Below are 12,828 nucleotides of genomic sequence, written 5' to 3'. Positions count from 1 at the left end.
TTAAAGTGATTAATTCTGCCTCTTGAGCACTTATATTGGTGGGTAATGAAGTGGGTAATTGAAACCATCGGGTTTCAAACTCTGTTACTACAGCTGCACAAATGTAACAATTACCATTTTGCACAAAGGTAAAGCCATCAGTAAAAAGCACAAGATTAGGATTTTGAATTGGTATGTCTTTCAAATTTTGTCTTGGCTGTTCTTCTAACTCTACCAGTGTTGTGCATTCATGACATGGTTCCCCGTTAGTTGGTAAGTCAAGTAATAGTGTTGCTGGATTTAAAACACTACACCTTTTGAGTTGTGTGTTTTCATTTACCAGAAGAACTATTTCATACGTTGCTATCCATTGATCAGAAAAGGCTTAGGTACAAAATCTAAGCATAAGGGCTTCAATTTGGTGAGCAAAATACAGTGAGTGGACACTCAAGAACTAAACTTGCAGATTTCTGCACCAACAATGCAGCAGCTGCAACTCCACACATGCATGAAGCAATCCCAGAGGCTGTAGGGTCCAACTGTGCACTGTAATAAGCTACAGGGTGGTGATTTGGTCCTAGGGTCTGTGCTAGCCCTCTAGAAGTTACCTCTTTACACTCATGAAGAAATAGCTGGAAAGGCTTAGAATAATCTGGGATCCCAAGGACTGGAGCAAAAAGAATTGCCTCCTTAAGCTTTATTATTGCTTGCAGATGTTCAAGTTTCAGTTTTAGTGGATCAGGTTCTGAATTTCTGGTTAGATCAGTGAGACATTTGGTCAATTCACTGTATCCTTGGATCCATTGGCGACAGAATCCCATTGTGCCAAGTATTGCCCCAAGTTGCCTCTTTGTTTTCAGTGCACTATACTTTTGAATGTCAGCAATTCACATTTGGGAAATACTGTTAGAACCCCCAACAGTAGGAACACTAAATACTCAACTCTTGGCAAGAACCACTGAAGCTTTGCTTTGGAGATCTTATGTCCTAGCTTATACAACACACACAAAATAAATTTGCTATCCCTTAAACAAACTTTTGCATTTGGATACAATAGAAGAATGTCATAAAAAAAATGCACTAGCTTCCTTTCCTTAAACCAAATAATCTTTAGGTCTTTATTTAGGATTTGGGAGAATAATGAAGGGCTTTTGAAGAATCCTTGTGGAATATGACTCCAACAGTATGAATTTCCCTCCCAGATAAATGGAAAAATCTTTGGGGAATCTTTATGTAAATGAATGGAAAGTAAAGTGGAACATAAATTTACCACCATGAAATATCTGGCATGGCTGGGTATGGAGGAGATAATTGTAGCTGGACTTGGGACAATTGGGTGAGATTTTACAACATAATCATTGATTGCTCTTAAATCCTGTACAAATCTGTGGGTGCTTCACCCATTTTCATCTAATTTTGTTCCCCCACACACACTGGAAGTATAGGTATATTGAATTCTGATATGCAGGGTACTATAATTCCTTGCTGTGACAATGATTCAATGATTGACCTTATCCCTTCCACTGCTTTTCTACTTAAGGGATATGGAGGGATACAAGGTGGAGGGACCCATTTTGTTCTCACCCTAACAGGAGTTGCTGACTTAAGTAATCCTATATCGGTAGAAGAAGATGCCCATAAAGCATTGATCTATCATCTGGTATAGGGTAAACTGATCCTCTTTCTCCCTCTGTCTCAATTGTGTCTAAGAATAACACAGGAAACAGGCTGAAGGATTCCTCCAGCAGTTCTAAAGATATGTCTCAGGAGGGTGTGCACTGTATTGTAGCTCTTAATTTGCACAGAAGATCCCTGCCAATAACAAATTTGCAGGTGAATTTGGAATAAAAAAGAATGAGTGCTCTACAGACAAAGAACCCAATGATACCATTTTGGGTTTCAATGTCCTTAACCTTCGTGAACTCCCCGTTACCCCCACTGTGATATTGAACTCACTTTAAAAGACTGATATATATTAATTTAAGGTCACCAAGGAATTCACTTATGTAATTCCTAAATGAAACATGCAGGCTGCCAAAATTTTATGGTGTTTTAATTACAACAAGAGGAAGAAAGTATTGGGGGGGGAGAGAGAGAGAAGGAGAGAGAGAGGGGGGAGGGATGGGGGGAAAGAGAGAGAGAGAGAGAGAGAGAGAGAGAGAGAGAGAGAGAGAGAGAGAGAGAGAGAGAGAGAGAGAGAGAGAGAGAGGGAGGGAGGGAGGGGGAGAGGGAGAGAGAAGGAAAAAGGGAGAGAAGGAAAGAAGTTTAACTCAGAACCACTCTGGCCCAAGCTGAGCCAAAGCAGGCGTTTTAAGGCCTTGGATAGCCAAGACAGGGAAAGGGATCAGTCCTTATCACTCATGTGACCAATCTGAAGGAAAGCAGTCTGCGGGGCTCCTCCAACCTCAAGCACCAGCCTTGAACAGAACTCTAACCCTCCTCACAGGAAGTCTCGAGAACTCCAGGGGCTATTCTCTACCTCACTTCCTGCATCTCACATGTGCAAATCGTGGCTCTAGCTTGACCTAGGACTGCCCAGAGGTCTGTCCTTTTCTTTGCACATGTCTGTTGAAGGCCATATTCTCAAATAATTAAATCTTGGGTTTAATGCAGCCCTTCCTAATCTTGTTATACTGAGTAGGGTGGAGAATGTAGTTTCCAAGACCTGATTCTGTTATTCCAAGTATTTCTATTGTTATTGATCAGGAAATAGCTAAATCCGATCTTCTAAAGAATGGTCTGAATAGGGTGGAGTAGTTTTGAAATTCACACCACTATTTCCATAATTCCTACACACTTGCACTCCTCAGGGGATGTTTGAAAAACAGATTCACTAGCCTGCATATCCACCAAAAGATCATAAATCTGTTCCCCTACTTTCAATAATAAATGGGGTTCCGTGCTATTTAGTGGTGAATATGTCTGTATGACTGGATCTGTGAATTGCATTTCTAATTCCTGTCTATCACATTCCATCTCCTCACTTATTTCTGCACCACTGCTTTGCCTGGATTTATTTGCATCACTACACCTTTCTGCTTATGTTCCATTGCTTTCACTTGCTATTATTGTATCAATGTTTCCTTTCCCACAATCTGCATCTTTGTTTCTGTTTCCTATAACTGTGCTGTTCTGTCGACACCTTCATAATGCACATGTCCCATTTTGCATATCCCCTTTCTGACAACTGCCCCCTGCCACTGGAGAGTATTTTGGATGTGCTCCATTCTTGACATACTCCTACATAGTTTGTAAATCAGGAGCTTGTTGGAACCTATGGCAACATCCATGGTTGTAGCAGCTATTTTGGTCCTGTCTTTTGTATGTATTATTAATTCTGTTGGCATAACTATACAAATACTGCCTATAACCACTGCTGTGAAATTATTAAAGTTGTTGCCTTGGTTCATCCTAAATGCCTGGCCAGAAAATTGTCCCCTGAACCAACACTCCCTCATGAAGTGGCCCACTCAGTTACACAAATAACATGTAGGTGGACTTTGTCTAGTTTGTCTAGGGTTAAAATCATTTTAGGTCTATACAATCTCAAAGCTCCAATTACTTTACTTCTTTTATCTCACTATCCTTAAGCTTTTGATCTGCTTCCCTCGATTGCTTCCTTAGATCATCTATTAAGTGATTTCCCCCCTGTTTTTGGCTATCTTTTTCTGCTTGATAGATATAGCTAGCTGTCCTTTTATGCTTTTCTAGACCCCATAGCATATCAGGTAGGACAGTTGTTCCTAAAAAAAAAAATCCCAACAGAAGTGCAGGAATTTTTCACAAATTGACAGCATATATGATTTAGATTTTCCTCTCTCAGTAAGTTCATCCCCAGTAATTGCTCTCCAGAATCTATGATTCTGTCCAAAAAGCTTGCAGGTATTTCCCCAGGTTCATGCCTCAGTGTTTCAAATTTGTACCATGTATCTGGGCACTTTGGATTTGCCTTCATTGTTTCCAAGTTTGACTCCTTTGCCTTTCCCAAATATCTATATGCTTCAACCAAATTCATCTCTAATTGAGGATCTTCAGTTGGTCAGGGTGTTAGAGCAGGATTGTGATTTGTCTGTTCTATAAACTACTGTTTCTCCCTCTTTGTCACAAGTTCGTCCATAATCATTTCAAAGCCCCCAAAATTAGGATCAAAGATCTTTATCATCTTTTTAAACTTGTGGATCACTTCACTCGGCTTGTCATCAAATTGCCCGCAACAATGAGCCTTTTAAAAATGGCTGCAACCACCTTTGTAAATTGGTAGAAGCAGTCCAATAACAGAAACGAGAGAGGCAAATAAGATAGAGCCCTACATGTAGTCTTATCAATGAGGGAAAGTAAAGCTTTGAAGTCAATTAGAACATGTAAATAATCAGGTATGATTACCATGAAAAAACAGGGTATCGTCGTGATATGATACCAGATCATCTCCATTGTGCTATACTCAGTCACAGAGAAGCTAACTCCCTCAGTAAAATGTATCTCCTCAGAGAAACTGTAAGACTTATTGCCTTCCACTGTTACGAAACTAAACAGTCTGTTGGAAAACTGCTTGTGAATAGCTGTGAGTGACAGCTAACTAGGAGCGAGATTATGGAGCCACCTGCTGGCCCAGCCACTGGAATTCTAACTGTCAGCTCTCAAGATTCCAGTGGCTGTCTGGACCCCCTGATGAGTTCTAAAGGAGTTGGAAAGGAGACCAAGATGGCTGTTAATCCCTTAGAAACTCCAAATAGTTCAGGTCCTTGTCGGTTTTAGCTCAACAATTGAAATTAGAGTAAACTGAGCTGTGTGGATGTTGCTATCCACCAAGGGAAACCCCAGTCCCCTTTAGTGAAGTAAAGCAGATTTGGCCTTACCACACTAAGGCCAGAGCACTAACCAGTCTTCAAAACTTCTTGGTGTAACAGTAACAGGTTAATTAAAGAAAAAGCTAAGGAAGAAGGATTCAGGAACGAGGCTGCCCTAAACTTTAAAGCCTCTTACTTCCTTCTTCCCTCTAAGTGCATCTCGAGATGGAGTCTTTGTGATCTGGATACTAACACTCCCTGTTTCTGACTAAATATCCCCCAAACCTCTCCATGCTACCTGACACTGAAAACCCTCCCTTTTCGATTTAAACATGGATAGGGATGAGCTCAAGGTGACGGAGTTCTCTCTGGCTGGACTGGGTCTGAGGTGAACGCCTCAGCCCTCACACAACGGATGCTGGATAACGCTTCTTCTTAGTCAGGATAGTATAAAGATCTTCTTTAAGTGTGTTTCTTTGGTGAGAAAAGGTACTCCCAAAAGAATTCAAAAGGTTTCCCTTCTCTCACCAACAGGCTTGGTTAGACAGGCTCAGCAGTGAGAAGCAGCTCCTTCCTCTCAGGCTTCAGGACATGAAAAGAGTAAACTTGACTGTTGCACCTAAAAAAACTCTCCTTCCTCTGTCACCACATTCCAGAATTCTTTCTCCAGAGTTCCTAGCATGTGCTCATGCTTAGCCTCTGCAAGCCAACTTTCAACTACACTTAAACTCATTTCTATTTCTATTATTTCTACTACAACAGTGGACAGGGTGAGGCAGAGATTGGGTAGGCTTAGATGGTAAAGAGGGGTAGAGAGGTAAATTTTCCTTCTGAATCCTGAGATTAATCAAGCTGTCTTTCTGTTATTTTTTTCTTGGGGAGGAATGGATGAAGTGAAAGGTATCCTATCAGTACAAGTACACCTCGGAATGGTACTAAAAGAAACCATTCTGAAACTGTAAACTGTGTAAACCCAGTAATGCTCTTTGGGAATGGGAGCTGCTTGAAATGGGCAGGAAGCTACACTTCGCTCTCCAGCACCATTCTCAGATACCTATTTATTTTTAAATTTAATTATTAAATTGCCTGCAGTTCTAAATCCTGTCTGTAGATAGTGCTACCCTAGAGGGTACTGGCTAGGGGTTAGGGTCTCACAGGGCTAGAGGGTGGAGTGTCCTTAAGACTAGGAAGAAAATAATGGTGTGGGTGCAGACAGGGTCTAGTTTGTTAGCATTTGGATGGAAGGTGGAAAAAGCCTTAACCTGAGGCCAAAAGGTGGTAAGAAAGGTTTGGGAGGGGGCAAAATACAAGAAAAAGCAAAGGTTTTATACTTAAGGCAAAATAAAACACGCTTCCTGGTAGGTAAAACCACCCTTCAGGATACAGCCTAAGTTTTAGCTAAGAGGTAGGGAAGAGTTCTCTCCCTTCCCTTCCTCCCATGGGGTAAAAAGGCAGCAGCCATGTGCTTCCAAGTGAGGCCTACAGGCTGGGGCACTAGCCCTAAGGGACACCTGGACTCCAAAGCTTTATTGGGAAGAGGCTTTGCAGGGAGCCACTTCACTGAGCTGGCCTGGAAGGGGAAAAAGCTTGGGTGGAGAACACAGGCTGTGGCCAGTGTTCCCTGCTGGGATTTTGCCCTTAGTAGGCCCAGAAACAGTTCTCAGTGTTAAGAGAGCAGCTTTAGAGATCCTGCTGCTGCTCTCTCCAATAACCCACCTCCCACTTAAGCTAATGCTGAAGACACCTGGGGCTCAGAAAGGATCTTAAAGAAAAAAAAAAGAAAAAATGGACTCCCCAAAGCAAGATACTCTCCTTAAAATGGCTAGAAACAGCAGCGATTTGGGTTATACCTGGTTTTGGGGTCAGGAAATCAAAGCTTAATTCTCAAAACCTGGCTCTTTGGGGGGGGGGGGAGCTAAAAGCTAACCTTGTTAACCTCCCCCAATACTTAATCCCTTCTCACCAATCCAAAGTTCTGAACCATAAGATAGTAGCTTTGATCAGTCCTGATAACTGAGTCTTGTAGATATCTTGGCATTTTTTAGCCAATCTAACTTAGACACTAACAAACTTACCTAAGAATAGTTTAGGGAGAGTAAAAAAGTGAAAAAACTAAAGAAAATGAGAGTACATGTCAAACCTTTGTGGTCAGCCAAATTGTAATAGTTAAAATTAAATTATGTGGCTGCTAGTAGCTTTATTACATTAAAGTAGTGATAGTAAATAGAGGGAAATGTAGGAAAAAAAGAGTTGCCTAGCTTAGCCACCTCATGTGACATTCTGATGGAATGAAACCAACAGAGGTTCCCTCAGATCCAATATCCAATCAGAAGAGCAGGAGAGAGACCAGAGCCTTGGTCTCACCTTTATAAGCAGTTTACTCTACCCCCTAGCTTCCCCACATCACATCTCAGGTAATAGTTCCTTAATTTGCTTGGCACAGCTCAGGAGGGCGGTGCATGTAGGTTCAGTTTCCCATCTGTTGGTTTCAACTTCTTTCTCTGAGGGCCTGTTTATCCCTGCACATCTCAATGGCAAAGGGCCTCCAGGTCCCTGACTGATTACATGAAAGCAAAGGGAGGGGAATTTCTTTCTATAATGCATGAGGTTTCTCTCCAGTGAAGATTTTCTGAAATGAAACAACTGTGAAGCTTTATGTGAAAGCCTATCTGAATTGATAACATCCATAAAGTTTCTCTCCAATGTGGATGCTCTGATCTTTAGCAAGATTACTCCTCACTGTGAAAGTAAAAGCCTTTCCATGGTGTTTAATTAGATTTACCTTCAGTGTGGATTCTCTGATGTGCAGCAAAAGACTCTCCATGTACAACCTTTCCACAGTTTACATTCATAAAGTGCAGAGTGGAAATTGAGGGGACCTTGAAAACTGCAAAGTATACCCTCTTTAACAACTATTAAAAAGATACCAGAAAAACCATCACTTACGATGTAATGCTTTATTGAGTGAGAGAAAATGTGGAGTACTACCTCAAGCCACTGACCTGAGACAAATATTCCAAAAATCCACAGAAAGATCATTTATTTATAGGAGAATGTTGATAGAATCAAGCCTTTGTGATGGGATTATAACATTTTAACAATGGTTGAAATCCAGAAATAAAGGACAAGAATATTAAGTTAAATAGTTTTACAGTGAGTACATTCCAGCAAATTTACATTTTAAAGAAATAATTAGGAAGGTGGAGACAGATACAAAGAAATAAGAGAGGGGCTGAAGTTTTAAAATGGATAGTATCATTCTAGACATTGGAATTGACAACCTGTGGGAAGCCTTTGATACAACAAGAAGATCCTCTAAAACAAAAGGTTACATAAGATTTTATCATGGGATACTCCAGGGTCTAAGAACAGCCAAAACACTGTCAAGCTCTAATGGTTTTGTCCAACAGGGAGAAGGATATGGGTAGGATGATCTTGCCTTGAAAGTAAGTTGATAGGTGATGGGAGGGGGCAGGAACCAGCTTAACTAACTTAGACATTAATAATTATTGCCTTCAGAATAAGACACTAATTTTTCACTACACACACACACACAAAAAGTTTCTCTCCAATATGGATTTGTTGATGATTAGCAAGATTACTCCTCACTGTGAAATCTTTTCCATTGCTTATATTCATAGTTTCTCTCTAGTATGGATTCTCTGATGTCTAGCACGATGGCCCCTCTGTGTGAAAGCCTTTCCACAGTGTTTACATTCATAAGGTTTCTCTCCAGTGTGGATTCTCTGATGGGCAGCAAGAGAGTCCCTGTCTGCATAAGCCTTCCCACACTGTTTACATTCATAAGGTTTCTCTCCAGTGTGGATTCTCTGATGGGCAGCAAGACATAACTTCCATGTAAAAGCCTTTCCACATTGTTTACATTCATAAAGTCTCTCTCCAGTGTGGATTCTCTGATGTACAGTAAGATGGCCCCTCTGAGTGAAAGCCTTTCCACACTGTTTACATTCATAAGGTTTCTCTCCAGTGTGGATTCTCTGATGTAGAGCAAGATGGCCCCTCCGTGTGAAAGCCTTTCCACACTGTTTACAATCATAAGGTTTCTCTCCAGTATGGATTCTCTGATGTTCTGTAAGCTGGCCCCTCCTTGTGAAAGCCTTTCCACATTGTATACATTCATGTTTCTCTACAATATGGATTCTCTGATGTAGAACAAGAGAGCCCCAATCTGCAAAAGCCTCTCCACAGTGTTTACATTCATAAAATTTATCTCCAGTGTGGATTCTCTGATGTGCAACAAGATGGCCCCACTGTGTGAAAGCCTTTCCACACTGTTTACAATCATAAGGTTTCTCTCCAGTATGGATTCTTTGATGTACAGAAAGAGAAGCCTTCCATGTAAAAGTCTTTCCACATTGTTTACATTCATAAGGTTTCTCTCCAAAATGAATTCTCTGATGTAGAGCAAGATGGCCCCTCCATGTGAAAGCCTTTCCACAGTGTTTACATTCATAAGGTTTCTCTCCAATATGAATTCTCTGATGTAGAGCAAGAGAGCCCCAGTCTGCAAAAGCCTTTCTGCAGGGTTTACATTCATAAGATTTATCTCCAGTGTGGATTCTCTGATGTGCAACAAGATGGCCCCTCCGTGTGAAAGCCTTTCCACAGTGTTTACATTCATAAGGTTTCTCTCCAGTGTGGATTCTCTGATGTCTGGCAAGATTGCCTCTATCTGTGAAAGTTTTTTCACATTGCTTACATTCATAAGGTTTATCTCCAGTGTGGATTCTCTGATGTGCAACAAGATGGTCCCTCCGAGTGAAAGCCTTTCCACAGTGTATACATTCATAAGGTTTGTCTGCAATGTGGATTCTCTCATGTGTAGCAAACTCAGAGTTCTTACTGAAAGGTCTCCCACCTTCATTACTCGCATAAACCATTTTTACACATTTACTTTTTGGATGTCTAATGATGTCTAAACTCCAGTCCAAGCCTATTCCCCCTAGGTTACGTTGATACATGGGCATTTCCAAAGGTTTCTCAAGGGACTGAAGAAGTCCTACATCTTCAGGAAAGCATTTGCTGTATTTACTATGCTGACAACAGTCATTTCCTAATGTCAATTTTGTATACTGATTTAGTACTAGATATTGTTTAAATTTCTCTGCAGTCTCATCAAATTCACAGTCACTCTTTGGATGTTTATTTACCTTGATATTAGAGGCAAAGATTTCTTTCAAAATGAAGTGACAGAGACCCTCATTCACACATCTCTGGGAACCAGATCCTTCCACAAAAAGGCTCAGCTTTGTAGACATGTCCTTCACTTCAAAATCAGTCTTTGCCTCTGAAGAAAATAAACAATGACATGAACACAGAAGGAAAGAGGATACACACTCACAGAGCAATAGAAGTTCCTTCCTCTGATGAGAGAAAGTAAACAAATTATTCTATTTCCCTAGGCCAAAAGGAGTTTTCAGACTTAAACAAGCAGAACAAGTCTCTGGATAACTATTTGGTCATATCTGCAAGATGGATGATTTAACAAATACTTTTACATACAATAATAATGAAACCTCACAATGGACCTGTGACATTTGCAGACTTAAGATTCTCATCATACTTTGCAACTCATATCATGAGTAAAGAATGGAAGCAGAGCCTGACCAACTTCTTGGCAGCTACTCTACAACTCAAACCCTGTGCCTGAGCAAGCTTTGTCCACAATATTGGACAGTGTTTCTCCTTTGCCCTTTCTATCTTTCCTGAAAAGTAGTCACATCTATTATTCTTATGATTTTGTGAATCTTGGGTAACCTTCCAGATATTCTGTTCCCATTATTTTGGATGCACTATTATATGGTTATTTTTGTTAAATTTTATATGTTAAACTGAAAAAGAACTTTACTGTTTTTAACTCTTATGCAGTAATTCTGAAAGTGGAATATAAGTTGTTGTTTTTTTTACAGATGCAAAGATGTCATTTAGTGCAGACATACTAAATATTAATCTTATTTTATGACCTACCATATGTCTCATACTCTTTACTGAGTCCATCATCCATCTCTCAGGAAATAAACAGCATGATTGTGAAGTGTGAACACTAAGTAAGGGAGTTTGCCAGTCACTTGCTAAAACGAGTGATAACTCCAGAACATGGGTCATAACTCAATTAGAAACCTGTGAATTTTGTTAAGAGTTCACAACCTCAGAAACTCAATCAGTCAAAAATTTATGAATTCTTTTAAGAGTTCAAACCCACAGACACTGTTCAATTAGTAAACTGTGAACCTTTTTGATGAGAAATTGACATTCAGAAGGTGAGAAGTGGTTCCCACAAACATTGCCCCCTGGGCAGTGCTAGACAAATCAGAGGCTGTGATTGGTCCTTGTGAAAAGGGGAAGAGATAAGAACCCACTATAAAAGGACCTGAAATTCTAGGCCTAGAGGAGGAAGTCAACTCCAAGAAGGAAGTCGGATTCAAGAAGGAGTTGGACTTCAAGAAGGAAGTCAGCTTCAAGAAGGTCAGCTCAAGGAAGAAAGCTGCCTCAGGAGTCACCTTCAGCTTGAGTCACTGTCTTGACCTGCCCCTTGGAGGGAACTTGGATGAGTGAATAGCTGGCTTTCCTTTACTGACTTCTGGAGAGAGTTTAGTTCCAGATGAAAGTCAACAGGTCCTGGCTGAGTCAAGCACCAGAGGTATGTTTAGTTAGGCTAAATATCTTCTCTACCTTTTGTATTTCTCTTTCACTCTTTCCACCTCTTCTGTAAATAAAAGCTATTGAAGTCATTTAGAATTTGAGCAATAATACTTTGAATCTTTGACCACTGTTATTATTTATAATTTTCATATATTTAGCCGAACCATTAATTTTAATCTCTACATGATTCAGCATTGGTCTTCCAGCACCCAAGTCTAGCACTCCCTTCACTACAACAGAAAATGGTCTTTTGGGATAACAACCCTTATGCACCTGCTTTCCCCTCACTCATCTGGACTGGAGGTTCTTGGGCCTTTTTGCTCTAGTAGCCATGGTGCTTCTCCTTGCTGAAAACAAGGGATAAGATTTTCTCTAGGAACTGAGAGACCTGGGCATAAGAAAGATGGAAGGGATTGGGAGATAAAAATTAGAAATATGGTCCTCTTAACCAAAAGGGGGCATGAAAGTAAGGTCGACAGAATTGGTTTCTATTGTATTCACTGTTGGGACATTTTTAGGAAGATAGAGATCATGAAACTAATTTGAAACCAGAAAACTCCCTTTTCATGTACTTCTTGTAATAGAAAGATAGGGATATTCTACAACCTCCATTATCTAGAAATAAAAGGTAACTGATAGTGAAGGAGTAAGAGATCAGAACTTGGAGTGAGAAAAACAAATTTAATCTAGCTTCAGAGAAACGGAAAATGGGTGCTCCTGGGCAAGTTATTTAACCTCTTTTGCCTCAGTTGCTTCTACTATAAATTGAGGACAATATGAACATCAAATTCATTGTAATGTTGTTAAATGAATGAACTCCTTTACCCAGGAGAGGACATAAGAGCTGGTATTTTGAAATGCTTATTCCCTTCCTTTCCATTCCTATCATGTGGCCTGCAATTTGAATAAAGAAAGAAGGAGGAATGCAGAGAAACTCACTAGAATAGGCAGAATTAGGGGTTGTGAGCTACACTTTTATACTTCTTTGAAATGTTTATTTTCATATTATTTATTTTCATAAGTGAATTAGCATGTAAAACTACAACTTCTAAACAAAAAACCCAAACAAACAACAGAAAAATTGTATGCTTTCACTTGCATTCCAAGTCCAACAGTTATAAACAGTTCTAAAGTCCCAAAGAATTCTACTGGATCATTGTATTGCTGAGTATAGCCAAGTCTATCACAGTTGATCATTCCACAATATTATTGTTACTAGGTACAATGATCTTCTGGTTCTGCTTAATTCACTCTACATTAGTTCATGTAGGTCTTTCCAACTCTTTTTGAAATCATCCCATTCATCATTTCTTACAGCAAATAGTATTCTATTACCATCATGTGCTACAAGTTGTTCAGTTATTCATCAATTAAGGTCCCTTCAATTTCCAATTCTTTG

The 12,828-nt window shown here is 40.0% G+C and overlaps 1 protein-coding gene across 5 annotated transcripts in view; it reads right to left on the bottom strand.

Annotated features, from left to right (window-relative positions):
- Nucleotides 1-12,828, bottom strand: part of LOC107648964 (zinc finger protein 345-like) — a 146,932-nt gene that overhangs the window by 126,893 nt on the left and 7,211 nt on the right. For all 5 annotated transcript variants that reach the window (XM_056825571.1, XM_056825578.1, XM_056825569.1 and 2 more), the window contains one exon: nt 9,938-10,074. In XM_056825571.1, coding sequence (XP_056681549.1) covers nt 9,938-10,074 — 137 coding nt within the window. The remainder of the gene's footprint in view (nt 1-9,937; nt 10,075-12,828) is intronic.

This window comes from Monodelphis domestica, chromosome 4 (genome assembly GCF_027887165.1).
Source record: "Monodelphis domestica isolate mMonDom1 chromosome 4, mMonDom1.pri, whole genome shotgun sequence".
NCBI lineage: Eukaryota > Metazoa > Chordata > Mammalia > Didelphimorphia > Didelphidae > Monodelphis > Monodelphis domestica.
This window is presented reverse-complemented; position numbering and strand designations above follow the sequence as displayed.